The 21,032-nt window shown below is 41.8% G+C and overlaps 1 protein-coding gene across 3 annotated transcripts; it reads left to right on the top strand.

Moving 5' to 3' along the window:
• Positions 1–368: 368 nt before the first annotated feature.
• LOC106584286 (enoyl-CoA hydratase domain-containing protein 2, mitochondrial) lies at positions 369–17,650 on the top strand. Of its 3 annotated transcripts, none has more exons than XM_014169356.2 (10): positions 371–735; positions 3,457–3,524; positions 7,674–7,761; positions 7,843–7,929; positions 12,947–13,039; positions 16,197–16,253; positions 16,379–16,566; positions 17,005–17,055; positions 17,379–17,426; positions 17,498–17,650. In XM_014169356.2, exons 1-10 carry the CDS (start codon positions 495–497, stop codon positions 17,573–17,575), a joined length of 999 nt encoding a protein of 332 aa, XP_014024831.1. In that variant the 5' UTR covers positions 371–494; the 3' UTR covers positions 17,576–17,650. The 3 variants fall into 3 exon arrangements, with proteins under 3 accessions (XP_014024832.1, XP_014024831.1, XP_045562043.1); XM_045706087.1 differs by having other exon boundaries at positions 466–735; positions 3,284–3,524; XM_014169357.2 differs by lacking the exon at positions 12,947–13,039 and having other exon boundaries at positions 369–735.
• Positions 17,651–21,032: the final 3,382 nt, after the last annotated feature.

Here is a 21,032-nt window from a genome sequence, read left to right as displayed (position 1 = left end):
ATGGCCTACCGATATAAAAAAAAAACACATGTTCTGTGGTATTATTAATAAACTATTTAATCTATTGGCTCAAGCCATGGGCAGCTAAGGATGTATGCTTTGTCAGTATGTAACCAAGCCGATGACCCCACTATGAAAAGAGAGAAACATACAAAATATAAGAGAACACTAAAACAGTTTCCAGTACGGTTAAGGATGCTCAAATGAACTCGGAAATTAAAATGTATCGGTTCCGTTCCCAAAAACGTCAAGCACAATGAAACTGGAATAGAACAAAGTTGGCCATAGACATACTGATATAACTCAGTTTTGCGTCCCCCCTGGCTTAACTAAGGATTTGGAATGTATCTGATCCTAGATCGGCTCTTAGATCCCTCGTGCAACTTTTACCTGGAGCTGGAACTTAAAAACAAGTCAGGTGGTTGTAGCCTACTTCCGTGTTTTCTTTTAAACGAAATAGCTCCGTACACGTAAGAAAAAGGAGAAACACAACCATGACTTTTCTTCGAAGGTTTGCGACTAGGCACTGCTCTCTCTCCCGCTGCTTGGGTGCTCTATCCCCGGCGTCTCTTGGAGCTCCAGGCTCGGTAACGTTACACCGGCTGGGTGTGGAAAAGCAGCCCAGCCGAGGACGCCCTTTCACTGGGCACAATGACACACACACAAGCTGGCTACACACCGAGACGCCAGAGTCCGTAGAAGTGGATCTAAAGCGACTAGATGGGGAGGACACTGGTAGGGAAGGACGCTCTTTGAATCTTTATGCTTTCCGCTACCAGGAAACCGAGTTGAACGGTAGTAAGGTTTACAATTTTTGAGTGAGTGCAAGTTCCACAATATTCACCATGATCGACAACCTGGTCTCAAAGCATTTCGTATTAGCGTTCCATTTATTATGATATGTATGTATTCATTTGTGGATGTCCATCACCCATTTTGTATGATATGTTACGAATTTGCTAAATGTACAATATGTAACTAATTTGCAAAACATTCTATATGTTACGAATTTGCTAAATGCATATGTTACAAATTTTAACTAGGTGGCTGACTAATGTTAGCTGGGTTAGGGTTAAAGGTTAAGGGAAGGGTTACCTAACATGCTAAGTAGTTGAAACGTTGCTAATCAGCTAAATGCTAAAGTTGTCTGTGATGAGATTCGAACTCCAACCTTTGGGTTGCTTAAAGTTTATGTTATACACCCACCCACCCATCCGACCAACCAACTACTCTAATATGGGTTATGTAACCATACCAAATGTAACATATCTTACTTATATGAGAATCTTGGATTTAAATGTACTATGTTACGTCTAGTGTATGAGACCAGGCTGTGATTGACAATGCTGAGAATCATAAACTCAGGAAAAAAGAAATATCCTCTCACTGTCAACTGCGTTTATTTTCAGCAAACTTAACATGTGTAAATATTTGTATGAACTTAACAAGATAAAACAACTGAGACATAAACTGAACAAGTTCCACAGACATGTGATTAACAGAAATGGAATAATGTGTCCCTGAACAAAGGGGGAGTCAAAATCAAAAGTAACAGTCAGTTTCTGGTGTGGCCACCAGCTGCATTAAGTACTGCAGTGCATCTGGACTGCACCAGATTTGCCAGTTCTTGTTGTCAGATATTACCCTACTCTTCCACCAAGGCACCTGCAAGTTCCCGGACATTTCTGGGGGGAATGGCCCTAGCCCTCACCCTCCGATCCAACAGGTCCCAGACGTGCTCAATGGGATTGAGATCCGGGCTCTTCGCTGACCATGGCAGAACACTGACATTCCTGTCTTGCAGGAAATCACGCACAGAACGAGCAGTATGGCTGGTGGCATTGTCATGCTGGAGGGTCATGTCAGGATGAGCCTGCAGGAAGGGTACCACATGAGGAAGGAGTATGTCTTCCCTGTAACGCACAGCGTTGAGATTGCCTGCAATGACAACAAGCTCAGTCCGATGATGCTGTGACACACAGCCCCAGACCATGATGGACCCTTCACCTCCAAATCGATCCCGCTCCAGAGTACAGGCCTCGGTATAACGCTCATTCCTTCGACGATAAACGCGAATCCGACCATCACCCCTGGTGAGACAAACCTGCGACTCGTCAGAGAAGCACACTTTTTGCCAGTCCTGTCTGGTCCAGCGACGGTGGGTTTGTACCCATAGGCGACGTTGTTGCCGGTGATGTCTGGTGAGGACCTGCCTTACAACAGCCCTACAAGCACTCAGTCCAGCCTCTCTCAGCCTATTGCGAACAGTCTGAGCACTGATGGAGGGATTGTGCGTTCCTGGTGTAACTCGAGCAGTTGTTGTTGCCATCCTGTACCTGTCCCGCAGGTGTGATGTTCGGATGTACCGATCCTGTGCAGGTGTTGTTACACGTGGTCTGCCACTGCGAGGACGATCAGCTGTCCGTCCTGTCTCCCTGTAGCGCTGTCTTAGGCGTCTCACAGTACGGACATTGCAATTTATTGCTCTGGCCACATCTGCAGTCCTCATGCCTCCTTGCAGCATGCCTAAGGCACGTTCACACAGATGAGCAGGAACCCTGGGCATCTTTCCTTTGGTGTTTTTCAAAGTCAGAAGAAAGGCCTCTTTAGTGTCCTAAGTTTTCATAACTGTAACCTTAATTTCCTACCGTCTGTAAGCTGTTAGTGTCTTAACAACCATTACACAGGTGCATGTTTATTAATTGTTTTTGGTTCATTGAACAAGCATGGGAAACAGTGTTTAAACCCTTTACAATTAAGATCTGTGAAGTTATTTGGATTTGTACGAATTATCTTTGAAAGACAGGGTCCTGAAAAAGGGACCATTTCTTTTTTTGCTGAGTTTAGGTAGCTTAGATGAATAAGCTTACCCTGAAATGACATAAACATTATCTGAAGTTACAGGGGAAGTAAGCGCACCACCTGCTGTGCCATAAAGGTCCAGCCCTTGATTTGGATTTAACCCCTTGGTAGAGGCAGAAGAAGTAGTAGCCACTTTGATACAGGGAGTGTTGTGTTGCAGGAGCTTCTGTACAGAGTGAAAACCATTTCCTACTATTCAGTGATTTAACACTGAGGTAAACACTGACATATTTACACACACACAGGGGAGATGCTGCTTATAAAAAAGCCTTCAGCCTAGCCACAGGTCAGACACAGCCTCAGGCATTCACCTCCTGTCTCTCTCCCTCCTTTCCTCCCTCCATCACCTCCTCTCCTTCCCACTCCTTCTGTCCCTCCTATCCTCTTCTTCCTCCCTCCCTCATCCTCTCCTCTTCTCCAGACATACACACACGTCACCTCATGGCTCAAATCTAATGTGACAACATCATCAACATCTGGGCCTGTGCAGCTGCTTATATTGCAAATGCATAAACGATAACACACACACACCACATACATACACATGTCTGTCTTCTTGAGGCAGTACACGTGACTCTCTCTCTTTCTCTGTAGGTATAGCTGAGGTGTTGATGTGCCGTCAGAAGGCAAAGAACGCTCTGGGCCGTGTGTTTGTCTCTCAGGTGGGTTTGATCTCTATTTGACCTTACACACGCATCGAATTGCTAACTATTGATCAGAGGTATGGACTGAAGTCACATGACTTGGACTTGAGTCTGACTTGATATAAAATAACTTTAGATGCTGAGGAGTATTTCTGTCTGTAATAAAGCCCTTCTGTGGGTAAAAACAAATTCTGATTGGCTGGGTCTGGCTCTCCAGTGGGTGGGTCTATGCCCTCCCAGGTCCACCCATGGCTGCACCCCTGCCCAGTCATGTGAAATCCATAGATTAAAAACATATATATATATATTTCACCTTTATTTAACCAGGTAGGCAAGTTGAGAACAAGTTCTCATTTACAACTGCGACCTGGCCAAGATAAAGCAAAGCAGTTCGACACATACAACAACACAGAGTTACACATGGAATAAACAAACATACAGTCAATAACACAGTAGAAAAATAAGTCTATATACAATGTGAGCAAATAAGGTGAGATAAGGGAGGTAAAGGCAAAAAAGGACATGGTGGCAAAGTAAATACAATATAGCAAGTAAAACACTGGAATGGTGGATTTGTAGATCAGGGCCTAATGAATTTCTTTCAATTGACAAATGTCCTTATGAACTGTAACTCAGTAAAATCTTTGAAATTGTTGCATGTTGCGTTTTTTTATTTTTTATTCAGTATATACATACACCATAGCCAACTACATTTATAATCAGTTTTTCACATATCCTAACATTTAATCCTAGTATCCTGTCTTAGGTCAGTTAGGATCGCCACTTTATTTTAAGAATGTGAAATGTCAGAATGATAGTAGAGAGAATGATTTATTTTAGCTTTTATTTCTTTCATCACATTCCCAGTGGGTCAGAAGTTTACATACACTCAATTAGTATTTAGTAGCATTGCCTTTAAATTGTTTAACTTGGGTCAAACGTTTCGGGTAGCCTTCCACAAGCTTCCCACAATAAGTTGGGTGAATTTTGGCCCATTCCTCCTGACAGAGCTGGTGTAACTGAGTCAGGTTAGTTTCTGCCCACACATTTTCTACAGGCTTGAGGTCAGGGCTTTGTGATGGCCACACAAATACCTTAACTTTGTTGTCCATAAGCCATTTTGCCACAACTATGGAAGTATGCTTGGGGTCACTGTCCATTTGGAAGACCCATTTGCGACCAAGCTTTAACTTCCTGACTGATGTCTTGAGATGTTGCTTCAATATATCCACATAATTTTCCTCCCTCATGATGCCATCTATTTTGTGAAGTGCACCAGTCTCTCCTGCAGCAAAGCACCCCCACAACATGATGCTCCCACCCCCATACTTCACGGTTGGGATGGTGTTCTTCGGCTTGCAAGCCTCCCCCTTTTTCCTCCAAACATAACGATGGTCATTATGGCCAAACAGTTCTATTTTTGTTTCATCAGCCCAGATGACATTTCTCCAAAAAGTACGATGTTTGTCCCCATGTGCAGTTGGAGGTGTACCTGTGGATGTAGTCTGGCTTTTTTATGACTGTTTTGGAGCAGTGGCTTCTTCTTTGCTGAGCGGCCTTTCAGGTTATGTTGATAAAGGACTCGTTTTACTGTGGATATAGATACTTTTGTACCTGTTTCCTCCAGCATCTTCACAAGGTCCTTTGCTGTTGTTCTGGGATTGATTTGCACTTTTCGCACCAAAGTACGTTCATCTTTAGGAGACAGAACGCTTCTCCTTCCTGAGCGGTATGACGGCTGCATGGTCCCATGGTGTTTATACTTGAGTACTATTGTTTGTACAGATGAACGTGGTACCTTCAGGCATTTGGAAATTGCTCCCAAGGATGAACCAGACTTGTGGAGGTCTACAATTTCTTTTCTGAGGTCTTGGATGATTTCTTTTGACTTTTCACATGATGTCAAGCAAAGAGGTATTGAGTTTGAAGGCAGGCCTTGAAATACATCCACAGGTACATCTCCAATTGACTCAAATGATGTCAATAGCCTATCAGAAGCTTCTAAAGCCATGACATCATTTTCTGGAATTTCCCAAGCTGTTTACAGGCACATTCAACTTTGTGTATGTAAACTTCTGACCGACTGGAATTGTGATACAGTGAAATAATCTGTCTGTAAATAATTGTTGGAAAAAATACTTGTGTCATGCACAAAGTAGATGTCCTTACGGACTTGCCAAAACTATAGTTTGTGAACAAGAAATTTGTGGAGTGGTTGAAAAACGAGTTTTAATGACTCCAACCTAAGTGTATGTAAACTTCCAACTTCAACTGATTACCTTAGTGGTAGTACTGACTACAGTGCCTTCAGAAAGTATTCATACCCTTTGACTTATTCCACATTTTGTTGTGTTACAGCCTGAATTCAAAATGTATGCAATATATTTTTTTCTCACCCATCTACACACAATACATCATAATCAGAATGTGAAAACATGTTTTTAGAAATTGTAGCAAATTCATTGAAAATGAAATACAGAAATATCTCATCTACATAAGTATTCACACCCCTGAGTCAATACTTTGTAGAAGCACCTTTGGCAGTGATTACATCTGTGAGTCTTTCTGGGTAAGTCTCTTAGAGCTTTCCACACCTGGATTGTGCAACATTTGCCTATTGTTCTTTTCAAAATAATTCAAGATCTGTCAAGTTGGTTGTTGACATTGCTAGACAACCATTTTCAGGTCTTGCCATAGATTTTCAAGTAGATTTAAGTCAAAACCATAACTCAGCCACTTGGGAACATTCACTGTCTTCTTGGTATCAATTTGTGTTGATTTGGCTTTGTGTTTTAGATTATTGTCCTGCTGAAAATGTGAATTAATCTCCCAGTGTCCGCTAGAAAGCAGACTGAACCAGGTTTTCCTCTAGGATTTTACCTGTGCTTAGCTCCATTCTGTTTCTTTTTATCCTAAAAAAACATCCCAGTCCTTAAACAATTAAACAAATAAAACAAATGCATACCCATAACATGATGCCGCCACCACTACAGTATGCTTGAAAATATGGAGAGTGGTAGTCAGTAATGTGTTGTTTTGGATTTCTCCCAAAAATAAAACTTTGTATTCAGGACAAAAAGCTTTTTTTGCAGTATTGCTTTAGGGCAGCGTTTCCCAAACTAGGTTCTCAGGACCCCAAGGGGTGTACGTTTTGGTTTTTGCCCTAACACTACACAGCTGATTCAAATGATCAAAGCTTGATAATTAGTTGATAATTTGAATACAGGTAGGCCACATGATCCTGCTTGCTCTGGATTCCAGACAAGTGACAATGTGACATGATATCCCTAGTTGATATTGACTGCTAACATGAATGACTTTCAGCTCAAAATGCAGGTGTATGACAGAGTTTATTTCTATATCTTGCGTTTTGAAAACGCGTCACCGTTTATGGTTGTAATGATAGGCTACATTGTGTGTGCCTGTTTCGCCCTGTGCATGTGCTTCCGTGGGGGTAGGAAGCTTTGAACCATTCCTTTTGGGGTGTCGCGTGAGAAAAAGTTTTGAAAACTATTGAGCTAGCGAACAAATTGCTGATTTGCTGTACAGCTATAGGTTTGATTTCAGCGCAAAACTCAAATTGTAGGGAGAGAGGATTGCCAATGTCACAAGAGGCTGCTGAGGTGAGAACGGCTCATAATAATGTCTGGAACGGCGCAAATGGAATGGCATCAAACACCTGGAAACCATGTGTTTGATGTATTTGATACATTCCACTTATTACATTCCAGTCAATACCATGAGCCTATTCTCCCCAATTAATGTTCCACCAACCTCCTGTGAAATTTGCTCCAAAAACTGTTCGGTGATCAAGTGTTTTAGAGAAAATAATGATAAGGGCTGTCTGTTAGCCTCATTAAATATACAAAGATTTGTAGTTGAACAAATCATTGCCCGTACAGATTTATTTTTGCTTGGCTTAACTTGGAAAATAATCTGTGACTCGACTTGCTCTTAGAATGCACCACTTGGACTTGACTCAAGACTTGACCCGTTCTACTTGGGACTTGATTTAAGACTTGGACCTTTCAACCTTCTTGTGAGTGACTCGAATAATAGTGACTTGGTCCCAGCTCTGCTATTGATTTAACAGAGTACGATGACTGCTAATACTTTTCTCTCTCTCTCACCCACTCCCATTCCCTCTCTCTATCCATCTCTCTCTAGATGAGGGAGCTGGTGTCCTCTCTACACCATGACTCAGCTGTGAGAGTGGTGGTCTTCAGGAGTCTGGTACAAGGGGTCTTCTGTGCAGGTGTGTGTGTGTGTTTTGATGTTTTCTCTGTGTGTGTGTGTGTGTGTGTGTGTTTTGATGTCTTCTCTGTGTCTTCTGCAGGAGCTGATCTGAAGGAGAGAGCTGGGATGAACCACTCTGACTCTGATCTGTTTGTTCACGGCCTGCGCTCACTCATGACTGAGATCGGTGTGTGATACATTTTTGGGATGTCTCACGGTCTGACAAATACTGCTCTCACTCAGTCACCTTTCACCGCAAATGCTACATACAGTACCAGTGTTACATACAGTACCAGTCAAAAGTTTGGACACACCTACTCATTCCAGGGTTTTAATTTATTTTTACTTTTTTCTACATTGTAGAATAATAGTGAAGACATCAAAACTATGAAATAACACATTTGGAATCATGTAGTAACCAAAAGTGTTAAACAAATCAAAATATATTTCATATTTGATTTTCTTCAAAGTAGCCACCCTCTCTCTGCCTTGATGACAGCTTTGCATATTCTTGGCATTCTTGGCATTCTCTCAACCAGCTTCATGAGGTAGTCACCTGGAATGCATTTCAATTAACAGGTGTGCCTTGTTCAAAGTTAATTTGTGTTTGAGCCAATCATTTGTGTTGTGAAATGGCAGGGTTGGTATACAGAAGATGGCCCTATTTGGTAAAAGACCAAGTCCATATTATGGCAAGAACAGCTGAAATAAGCAAAGAGATAAGATAGTCCATCATTACTTTAAGACATGAAGGTCAGTCAATCCGGGGGATTTCAAGAACTTTGAAAGTTTCTTCAAGTGCAGTCGCAAAAACCATCAATCACTATGATGAAACTGGCTCTCCTGAGGACCACCACAGGAAAGGAAGACCTTTCACATCTCAACATCAACTGTTCAGATTAGACTGCGTGAATCAGGACTTCATGGTCGAATTGCTGCAAAGAAACTAGAGGTCGACCGATTAATCGGAATGGCCAATTAATTAGGGTTGATTTCAAGTTTTCATAACAATCGGTAATCAGCATTTTTGGACACCGATTATGGCCGATTACATTGCACTCCACGAGGAGACTGCGTGGCAGGCTGACTACCTGTTACGCGAGTGCAGCAAGGAGCCAAGGTAAGTTGCTAGCTAGCATTAAACTTATAAAAAACAATCAATCTTAACATAATCACTAGTTAACTACACATGGTTGATGATATTACTAATTTATCTAGCTTGTTCTGCGTTGCATATAATCGATACGGTGCCTGTTAATTTATCATTGAATCACAGCCTACTTCGCCAAACGGGTGATGATTTAACAAGCGCATTCGCGAAAAAAGCACTGTCGTTGCACCAATGTGTACCTAACCATAAACATCAATGCCTTTCTTGAAATCAATTCACAAGTATATATTTTTAAACCTGCATATTTAGTTAATATTGCCTGCTAACATGAATTTCTTTTAACAAGGGAAATTGTGTCACTTCTCTTGCGTTCTGTGCAAGCAGAGTCAGGGTATATGCATCAGATTGGGCTGCCTGGCTCGTTGCGAACTGTGGGAAGACCGTTTCTTCCTAACAAAGACCTTAATTAATTTGCCAGAATTGTACATAATTATGACATAACATTGAAGGTTGTGCAATGTAACAGCAATATTTAGACTTAGGGATGCCACCCGTTAGATGAAATAAGGAACGGTTCCGTATTTCACTGAAAGAATAAACGTTTTGTTTTCGAAATGATAGTTTCCGGATTTGACCATATTAATGACCTAAGGCTCGTATTTCTGTGTGTTATTATATTATAATTAAGTCTATGATTTGATAGAGCAGTCTGACTGAGCGGTGGTAGGCAGCAGCAGGCTCATAAGCATTCATTTAAACAGTACTTTCCTGCATTTGCCAGCAGCTCTTCGCTGTGCTTCAAGCATTGCGCTGTTTATGACTTCAAGCCTATCAACTCCCGAGATTAGGCTGGCAATACTATAGTGCCTATAAGAACATCCAATAGTCAAAGGTATATGAAATACAAATGGTATAGAGAGAAATAGCCCTATAATTCCTATAATAACTACAACCTAAAACTTCTTACCTGGGAATATTGAAGACTCATGTTAAAAGGAACCACCAGCTTTCATATGTTCTCATGTTCTGAGCAAGGAACTTAAGCGTTAGTTTTTTTACATGGCAAATATTGCACTTTTACTTTCTTCTCCAACACTTTGTTTTTGCATTATTTAAACCAAATTGAACATGTTTCATTATTTATTTGAGACTAAATTGATTTTATTTATGTAATAATATTAAGTTAAAATAAGTGTTCATTCAGTATTGTAATTGTCATTATTACAAATCTATAATATATATATATATAATAATATATATATATATATATATATATATATATATATATATATATATATATATATATATATATATATATATATAAAAATCGGATGATTAATCGCTATCGGCTATTTTTGGTCCTCCAATAATCGGTCACCTGCAAAGCACCGCCTTGCAGTGTCACCTGCAAAGCACCGTCTGTGATTTATTTAGAATTCAAGGCACACTTAACCAGCATGGCTACCACAGCGTTCTGCAGCGATACGCCATCCCGTCTGGTTTGCGCTTAGTGGGACTATCATTTGTTTTTTAACAAGACAATGACCCAACACACGTCCAGGCTGTGTAAGGGCTATTTGACTAAGAAGGAGAGTTATGGAGTGCTGCATCAGATGACCTGGCCTCCACAATCACCAGACCTGAAGGAAAAGCAGCCAACAAGTGCCCAGCATATGTGGGAACTCCTTCAAGACTGTTGGAAAAGCATTCCAGGTGAAGCTGGTTAAGAGAATGCCAAGAGTGTTTAACACTTTTTTGGTTACCACATGATTCCACATATTATTTCATAGTTTTGATGTCTTCACTATTATTCTACAATGTAGAAAATATTAAAAATAAATACACTTTTGACTGGTACTCTGTGTGTCTGTGTATAGACTAGGGGCTACCCCTTGTCTCATTCAGACTTCAGCCTGTTCTCATGCTAGTATCTCTCGCTTGCTCTCTCGCTCTCTCTCTCTCTCTCTCTCTCTCTCTCTCTCTCAAATGACTTTATACAGTGCTTTCAGAAAGTATTCAGACCCCTTGACTTTTTGCACATTTTGTTACGTTACAGCCTTATTCTAAAATAGATTAAATGAAAAAACATCCTCATCAATCTAAACATAATGCCCCATAATGACAATGTGAACCGTACATTTATTTTTTTTGCAAATGTATTCAAAATAAAAAAAATGATACCTTATTTACATAAGTATTCAGACCCTTTGCTATGAGACTTGAAATTGAGCTCAGGTGCATCCTGTTTCCATTGATCATCCTTGAGATGTTTCTACAACTTGATTGGAGTCCACTTGTGGTAAATTCAATTGATTGGACATGATTTGGAAAAGCACACACCTGTCTATATAAGGTCCCACAGTTGATAGTGCATGTCAGAGCAAAAACCAAGCCAGGAGGTCGAAGGAATTGTCCGTAGCGCTCCGAGACAGGATTGAGTCGAGGCACAGATATAGGGAAGGTTACCATAAAATGTCTGCAGCATTGAAGGTCCCCAAGAACACAGTGGCCTCCATCATTCTTAAATGGAAGAAGTTTGGAACCACCTAGACACTTCAAGAACCTGATGGTCACTCTGACAGAGCTCCAGAGTTCCTCTGTGGAGATGGGAGAACCTTCCAGAAGGACAACCATCTCTGCAGCACTCCACCAATCAGGCCTTTATGGAAGAGTGGCCAGACGGAAGCTACTCCTCAGTAAAAGGCACATGACCGCCCGCTTGGAGTTTGCCAAAAGGCACCTAAAGGACTCTCAGACCATGAGAAACAAGATTCTTTGGTCTGATGAAGCCAAGATTGAACTCTTTAGCCTGAATGCCAAGCGCCACATCTGGAGGAGACCTGGCACCATCCCTACGGGGAAGCATGGTAGTGGTAGCATCATACTGTGGGGATGTTTTTCAGCAGCAGGGACTGGGAGACTTGTCAGGATCGAGGGAAAGATCAACGGAGCAAAGTACAGACAAATCTTTGACGAAACCTGCTGCAGAGTGCTCAGGACCTCAGACAGGGGTGAAGGTTCACCTTCCAACAGGACAACGACCCTAAGCACACTGTCAAGACAACGCAGGAGTGGCTTTGGGACAAGTCTCTGAATGTCCTTGAGTGGCCCAGCCAGAACCTGGACTTGAACCCGATCAAACATCTCTGGAGAGACCTGAAAATAGCTGTGCAGTGACATTCCCCATCCAACCTGACAGAGCTTGAGAGGATCTGCAAAGAAGAATGGAAGAAACTCCCTAAATACAGGTGTGTCAGGAAGACTCGAGGTGGTAATCCTTGCCAAAGGTGCTTCAACAAAGTACTGAGCAAGGGTGTGAATACTTATGTTAATGTAATATTTCATTTTTTATTTTCAATAAATTAGCAAAACATTCTAAAAACCTGTTTTTCTTTTTTCATTATGAGGTATTGTGTTAAGATTGATAATAAAGAAAAAAAACAATTTAATACATTTTAGAATAAAGCTGTAATGTAACAAAATGTTGAAAAAGTCAAAGGGTCTGAATACTTTCCGAATGCGCTGTCGGCCTTCACTACACAGTTCGAGTTTCGACAAAATTAGAAAGTTATCACAGGGCTTCTCAAGTGGCGCAGCGGTCTGGGGCACTGCATCAGTGTTAGAGGCGTCACTACAGACCCAGGTTCGATCCCGGGCTGTATCACAACCGGTATTGATCGGGAGTCCAATAGGGTGGCGCACAATTGGCCTAGTGTCGCCCGGGTAAAGGGAGGGTTTGGCCGGGGGCCTTTACTTGTCTCATCACGCTCTAGCGACTCCTTGTTGCGGGCCAGGTGCCTGCAGGCTGACTTTGGTCATCAGTTGAATGGTGTTTCCTCCGACACATTGGTGCGGCAAGCTTCCGGTTTTTAAGCGGGCCGGTGTTAAGGAGCTCGGTTTGGCGGATGACTCGACCTTCACCACCTGAGCCCGTTGCAGTAACGAGACAAGATCGAAATGGGGGAGAAAAAGGGGGTAAAAAAATATAGTGTGTTGCATTGTGTTGTGCATTGTACTGTGTGCATAGTCTGTAACTACATCGTCTGAACTCTCCACATGTCATCTCTCTATGGATGTTGCATCGCTAATGCAGCCTTGTTGCCCATGCCGACGGTTGCTGCGGTGGATGGCTTCGCCCTTGGAGGGGGTCTGGAGCTGGCGCTCGCCTGTGACCTTCGTACAGCTGGTCAGTGACCTCTTACCAATCGCCATTAGCCTCTCACTTCTCACCTCTAACAGGGAGCCATCCCTTTTTGTGACGTATAAAGACAGTCTAGATTAATATGTACATTGCATTCAAAAGTATTCAGACCCCTTCCCTTTTTCCACATTTTGTTACATTACAGCCTTATTCAAAAATGTATTAAATATTTTTTTCCCTCAATCTACACACAATACCCCTTAATGACAGTGAAAACAGGTTTTTATACATTTTAGCAAATGTATTAAGGAATAAAAAAACATACGTTATTTACATAAGTATTCAGACCCTTTGCTATGAGACTCGAAATTGAGCTCAGGTGCATCCTGTTTTCATTGATCATCTTTGAGATGTTTCTACAACTTGATTGGTATCCACCTGTGGTAAATTCAATTAATTGGACATGATTTGGAAAGGCACACACCTGTCTATTTAAGGTCCCACAGTAGACAGTGCATGTCTGAGCAAAAACCAAGCCATGCGGTCAAAGGAATTGTCCGTAGAGCTCCGAGACATGATTGTGTCGAGGCACAGATCTGGGGAAGGGTACCAAGATATTTCTACAGCATTGAAGGTCCCCAAGAACACAATGGCCTCCATCATTCTTAAATGGAAGAAGTTTGGAACCACCAAGACTTCTTAGAGCTGGCAGCCCAGCCAAACTTGAGCAATCGGGGGAGAAGGCCTTGGTCAGGGAGGTGACCAAGAATCCAATGGTCACTCTGAAAGAGCTCCAGAGTTCCTCTGTGGAGATGGGAGAACCTTCCAGAAGGACAACCATCTCTCCAGCACTCCACCAATCAGGCCTTTATGGTTGAGTGGCCAGACGGAAGCCACTCCTCAGTAAAGGGCACAAGGCAGCCCGCTTGGAGTTTGCCAAAAGGAACCTAAAGACTCTCAGACCATGAGAAACAAAATTCTCTGGTCTGATGAAACAAAGATTGAACTCTTTGACCGGAATGCCAAGTGTCACGTCTGGAAGGAACCTGGCACATCCCTACAGTGAAGCATGGTGGTGGCAGCAGCATGCTGTGGGGATGTTTTTCAGCAGCAGGGACTGGGAGACTAGTCAGGATCGAGGGAAAGCTGAACAGAGTAAAGTACAGAGAGATCCTTGATGATAACCTGCTCCAGCGTGCTCAGGATCTTAGGCTGGGGCGAAGTTTCTCCTTTTGGTACACTTCCCCAGATCTGTGCCTCAAAACAATCCTGTCTCGGAGTTCTACGGACAATTCCTTTCGACCTCATGGCTTGGTTTTTGCTCAGACATGCACTGTCAACTGTGGGACCTTATACAGACAGGTGTGTGCCTTTCCAAATCATGTCCAATCAATTGAATTTACCACAAGTGGACTCCAATCAAGTTGTAGAAACATCTCAAGGATGATCAATGGAAACAGGATGCACCTGAGCTCAATTTCGAGTCTAACTGCAAATGGTCTGAATTCTTATCTAAGTAAAGTATTTCTGTTTTTTATTTGAATATATTTGAAAAAAATTCTGAACCTGTTTTTGCTTTGTAGTTATGGGGTATTGTGTGTAGATTGATGAGGGAAATGTTTTATTTAATCCATTTTAGAATAAGGCTGTAACGTAACAAAATGTGGAAAAAGTCAAAGGGTCTGAACACTTTCCAAATGCAGTGTGTGTGTGTGTATGTATGTATGTTTGTATGACAATTACACTGAGTGTACAAAATGTTAAGAAAACCTTCCTAATATTGAGTTGCACCCCTCGCCCCCTTTGGCGAAAGCGTTCCACAGGGATGCTGGCCCGTGTTGACCAATGCTTCCCACAGTTGTGTCAAGTTGGCTGGATGTCCTTTGTTCAACTTCAAAAACCCAGCACTTAAATCTTTTGTCTTGCCCATTCACCCTCTGAATGGCACACATACACAATCCATGTGTCAGTTGTCTCAAGACTTAATAATACTTATTTAACTGGTCTCCTCTCCTTTTATCTACACTGATTTTTAAAGTGGATTTAACATGTGACGTCATTAAGGGATCATAGCTTTCACCTGGATTCACCTGGTCAGTCTGTCACGGAAAGCGCATGTGTTCATAATGTGTTGTACACTCCAGTGTATGTATTGTTAATTTATTTGGAAAAATTACTGAGGTCGGGACCTTAGAATGTTATTTAATTACTTTCAAATCCCCTATAATTTCCATTCTCGGAGAGTTAATAAAACCTCCCAGGAAATTGTTCAAGGAACCAGAGTAAAATGTTCTCAGAACCTCCCTGGAACCTAAAAATAAACATTTCCAGAACAGGCAACATTTATACTTCTGTTCTCAGAATGTTTAAAAAACATTCAGAAACCAAAAAACACCTTCCAATGAACCAAATGTGCTAGCTGGGTTGTTATTTTGACCCTATTTCGTTTGTTATTTGAGTGAAATGCTCATTGTATTTATTTGAAAATGTAACCTTTATTTTGACAGGGAGTCAACGCTGAGACCAAACTCACTTTTCCAAATGAGACCCTGTATATCACAAAAATACACATCAAAATACACATTATTATACACATCAATACATACAGTATGATGGCCATTGTGCATTTTAAACATTTCCGTTTTGGACAGCCCAATAGAGTAGCTTAAATATTAGGTTATTGAAACACCTTTCACATGATAATGATTAGCAAAATATCTGGATTTATTCATAGTTCAAATTACCTTGTGACCAGAAATGTGTGTATGCGTATGTAAATTCTGAGAGAAATGTAAGTTTTTCATTACAGTCCTGAGTCTTATTTTGTATCATTTGTAAAGCGAGCACATTTAGTTGCAATTTTTGTACATTTTCTATAACATATACCAGTGTATTTAAATGTAAATAATGTATGTTTTAATGATAAACGTATTCAAACACTCAACATACTTTTCCACAGGGGTACCTTATCATAAGTAACTTGTAATATATATTTTTATGGAACTGCTGACATCTAGAGAAAATATGGTTGGTAATAGATTTGAGGCAGAGGCGTGAGGTGAGCAGGTGTGTGTATGTGCGTGCACGTCTCGCTCTTACAGACACATCAGTCAGTCTGTACTCCCACCGTTGCTTAATGATACGCAGCCAGTCAGACCTTCACCTGTCCTCTGTGTGTGTGTGTGTGTGTGTTGTGTTTCAGCCAACTCTGCACAGATGGGTCTGATTGAGACAACACGGGGGCTGCTCCCTGGGGCGGGTAAGACAACCAGAAGTCATATGCGTGCACACAAACACACACACCAGTTACCCTCATGTCATCTCATGGTTTGTTTGGCATAATGAGTTCAGCATCTTTCCCTCTCTACATCCTTTCTCCTATAGGGGGCAGTCAGAGGCTGCCCAGAGCGGTGGGCTTTGCCCTGGCCAAAGAGCTGATCTTCACCGGCAGGAGAGTGGATGGACAGAGGGCTGTGGACATGGGGCTGGTCAACAGAGCTACCGAGCAGAATCCAGACGGAGACGCTGCCTATAGAGAGGCACTGAGTCTGGCTAGAGAGATACTACCACAGGTTACACACACACAAAAACCTTACTCATTTTTTCTTTCCATTCCATAGTGATGAGTGATTTTATAGGTGGTTAGATTAAATTAGTTACGAGGGATGAGGAGAAGAGATTAACACATTGACTGACTGCTTGGGTTTCAATTACCACAAACACACACTGACTGACACTGGACACTGACTGACACTGGGGTTACATAGACATCTGCTGTCTCTCTGATCACATCCTGTCAGTTGTCAGTCACTGTCACCAGACCAGTCATACCAAACCAGGATACCAACTGACCACTGTAAGGGACATGGACAGCAGTGTTTGAACCTAGGTCATCTGCTGAGCTAAAGCCTTGGCATTATCTCAGGGAGCTAACAGAAGTTCAGGTCTTAGACATGGTTACTCATCGTGTGTGTCTGTGGTCCTTCTTACCCCCAGTGTTCTCTCTCCAGGCTCCCATTGCTGTGAGGATGGCCAAGGAGGCTATGAACAGAGGCATGGAGGTATGGCTGCTTTACTAAAGAACTTTACACGTTACTCAGGGCCGGACCACCACATCTGGGGCCCGGGTAACTTCCTGCAATTCCACAACAACAAATCCACGGGGCAGAGATAAAAATGTGCATGCTATTCTAGTTTGAAATGAAGCAGAGAGAAAATGTTGCATTTTTAAAGCAAATTTCCTGCAATTCACATTTTGCCATTCCTTACGTGTTCATATGCTATCTGGGATACACCCACACACATCCCAGCTCATTATCTCAATGTATTTGATGACACCTGTCTCTGTGTGCTAGTAGCAGGTATGTCTGTCTCTCTCTCTCAGGTGGACATTACGTCAGGGATGGCCATAGAGAGGATGTGTTATGCCAGGGTAAGAGGTCAAATGCTCATGTGCATTGTCTGAGGTCAAACTGTAGTGGTTAATCATCTTTCTCTCTCCAGGTGATCCCGACAAGAGACAGACAGGAGGGGATGGCTGCCTTTATAGAGAAGAGACCCCCACGCTACACTGGAGAGTAACACATGGAGACTGCTGTTGTGTGATTGTACACAAACCTAATTTTTATTCCTTTAATAAAATGTTTTTCAACTGCAGTTGTAATATTTTAGCAGATACAGTACTCGTTTACAACTGATGGGGGGGGGGTGTACGTTCTTTATTTCAGAAACATGAAAACATGACCCTCAGATCCACTCTGCCCCCAGTTTCATTAAATACCCATACTGAAAGAAGAAACCGACTGTCACATTAGGGGAATGTACAGACAAGACTAAACTTTCCCACAGTGTCAATCACAGTGAGGATGCAAACTCACATTCCATATTCTGTCAATATAATGTATATTAGGATACTGACTTTAGTTCACAAATCAGTTCTGTACATTGCCCTTGATGCCATAGAGAAGGGACAGTAAGACCCATGCAGCAGTTGCAAGCACATACAACGTGTAGGCTGATTGAAATTGAGCATGTTGAGATTTGCCAGCAGCCATGTAATGTAACATCAACCTCAGTTGCACAGAGAATGAAGACGGGAGCAGTAGCCTATAGCATTATCACAACCAGGATCACGCTCAGAACGTTGCAGATAGAATTGCCATGAATAGAGCTGACATGATTCCGTTACTCTTCAAGTCAGAGGCATGTCAGTTACAGTGTATTTCTGATTCAGAACATTCCACCTACTGAACAAGGCCCTGATGGGAGAGTGCAATCAAGATACAATTCCAAATTGACTGAAGCCTCCTGTACATATGAAAGGACTGTGTGGGGTTGAGTAATATGGTGAAAATTCAGAGAGCAAGGTGGGGAAACTGACATTTTGCTTACACCTATTCAATTATTTTACATCTAAATGAAGTGCCTAAAATGGTAGGGGCTATGGGTCCATTTGGGATTGAGCAACTCTCTGCTGCAGAATTCCCCCCTCAGTTGACTCCTTTGTTCCATTAAGTACCTCATTTGGAAATAAACCAAAAGACGTATTATTGTTTCCGTGCAATACTTTAAACATTTCGTTATAATAATTGTAGTTTAATCTCCCCAATCCAGGTATATACAGCATGTACAAAATAGAATCCTCACACTCAGCCTCATACATGCTCCTGAATGTACTGACACTAGTACAAAGACACACTCACCTATACACTGATCCACACACAGAACCACTACCAACATACAGAAATATACAGAACTCTCAAGAAAAAAATTGCCTTCATACTGTACAAAGTCGTATTCTAAATATTGACCAATATATTTGCCATTTGTGTCCACAGGGGAAACCATATTTACTTTCCCAACATAATTTCTATTAACATAATTCAGAACTCAAATTCTGGAGGTCCACAGTACTGCTGATTTTCATCCCCTAACCCTCTAATCAGGGACTTATTCAGACCTGGGACCACAGGTGTGTGGTGGATTGTGGCTTTTCAATTGATCCATCAAATAATTCATACATTTACATGAATCAATTAACTACCAGACTGAAAAGAAGTGAGCACTATGGACCTCCACGTCAATGTCCTGCTACAAACTCACTGGTGTCCAAATAATAGACCTAAGCTTCTGGAAAAATCAAAACATAATAATTCAGACAAACTCAAGCATGCTGGGAAATCACATTGTCATGCACATATATCATATATTAGCTAATCAGCCAATAAGAGAAGCTAGACTCTCAACCCTCACCAAGTATTTAACCCCTTATTGTCACCAAACAGACTCCATATATATTTCCATAATTTTTTTCAACTGGTACCAAGGGGCCTTCAGACGAGTCTTGTGATGCTGGGGGCATCCTTGTGCAAATGTGTTTGTGAGAGTCTCACCTTTACACAGATGGGTCATATTAATGCGTAGCCCAAACTGTTCGGACGCTACAGACAGAAGTTGGCAAATCGGCTGTACCGACTTCTGACGAGTCCCAAGACGCTTGCAGGGGTCGTAGCGCAAAACAGAGAACACCCTCGTGTTCGTGACAGTCTCATCTTTCCATAGAGGTGTCATAATAGTCTTGTAGGCCAAACCGTTCGGAAGCTACAGACGAATTTGTGAGAAGATCGATTTTTGGGATGTCTCAAGGTCTGACAAACACTGCTCTCACTCAGTCACCTTTCACCGCAAATGCGTTAGTGTTACATACAGTACCAGTCAAAAGATTGGACACACCTGCTCATTCAAGGATTTTTCTTTATTTTCTACATTGTAGAGTAATAGTGAAGACATCAAAACAATGAAATAACACAGATGGAATCATGTAGTAACCAAAAAATTGTGTTAAACAAATCAATATATTTTATATATTTGAGATTCTTCAAAGTAGCCACCCTTTGCCTTGATGACAGCTTTGCACACTCTTGGCATTCTCTCAACCAGCTTAGTGAGGTAGTCACCTGGAATGCATTTCAAATAATAGGTGGTGTGCCTTTGTTAAGTTAATTTGTGGAATTCCTTTCCTTCTTAATGCGTTTGAGCCAATCAGTTGTGTTGTGACAAGGTAGGGGTGGTATACAGAAGATAGCCCTATTTGATAAAAGACCAAGTCCATATTATGGCAAGAACAGATCAAATAAGCAAAGCGCCCATCATTACTTTAAGACATGAAGGTCAGTCCATCCGGAAAATTTCAAGAACTTTGAAAGTTTCTTCAAGTGGAGTCGCAAAAAACATCAAGCGCTATGATGAATCTGTCTCTCATGGGGACCGCCACATGAAAGGAAGACCCAGAGTTAACTCTGCTGCAGAGGATAAGTTCATTAGTTACCAGCCTCAGAAATTGCAGCCCGAATAAATGCTTCACAGAGTTCAAGTAACAGACATCTCAACATCAATTGTTCAGAGGCGACTGCGTGAATCAGGCCTTCATGGTCAAATTGCTGTAAAGAAACCACTACTAAAGGACACCAATAAGAAGTTGAGACTTGCTTGGGTCAAGAAACACACGCAATGGACATTAGACCGGTGGAAATCTGTCATTTGGCCAGATGAGTCCAAATTTGAGATTTTGGGTTCCAACCACTGCATCTTTGTGAGAGGCAGAGTAGGTGAATGGATGATCTCTGGATGTGTGGTTCCCACCGTGAAGCATGGAGGATGAGGTGTGATGGTGCTTTGCAGGGGACACTGATTTATTTAGAATTCAAGGCACACTTAACCAGCATGGCTAACACAGCATTCTGCAGCGATACGCCATCCCATCTAGTTCGCACTTTGTGAGACTATAATTTGTTCAACAGGACAATGACCCAATACACCTCCAGGCTGTGTAAGGGCTATTAGACCAATAAGGAGAGTGATGGAGTGCTGCATCAGATAACCTGGTCTCCACAATCACCTGACCTCAACCCAATTGAGATGGCTTGGGATAAGTTGGACTACAGAGTGAAGGAAAAGCAGCCAACAAGTGCTCAGCATATGTGGGAACTCCTTCAAGACTGTTGGAAAAGCATTCCAGGTGAAGCTGGTTGAGAGAATG

Source organism: Salmo salar, chromosome ssa23, assembly GCF_905237065.1.
Source record: "Salmo salar chromosome ssa23, Ssal_v3.1, whole genome shotgun sequence".
Taxonomy (NCBI): domain Eukaryota; kingdom Metazoa; phylum Chordata; class Actinopteri; order Salmoniformes; family Salmonidae; genus Salmo; species Salmo salar.
The sequence above is the reverse complement of the archived record's forward strand: the minus strand, read 5'-3'. Positions and strand labels throughout refer to the sequence as shown.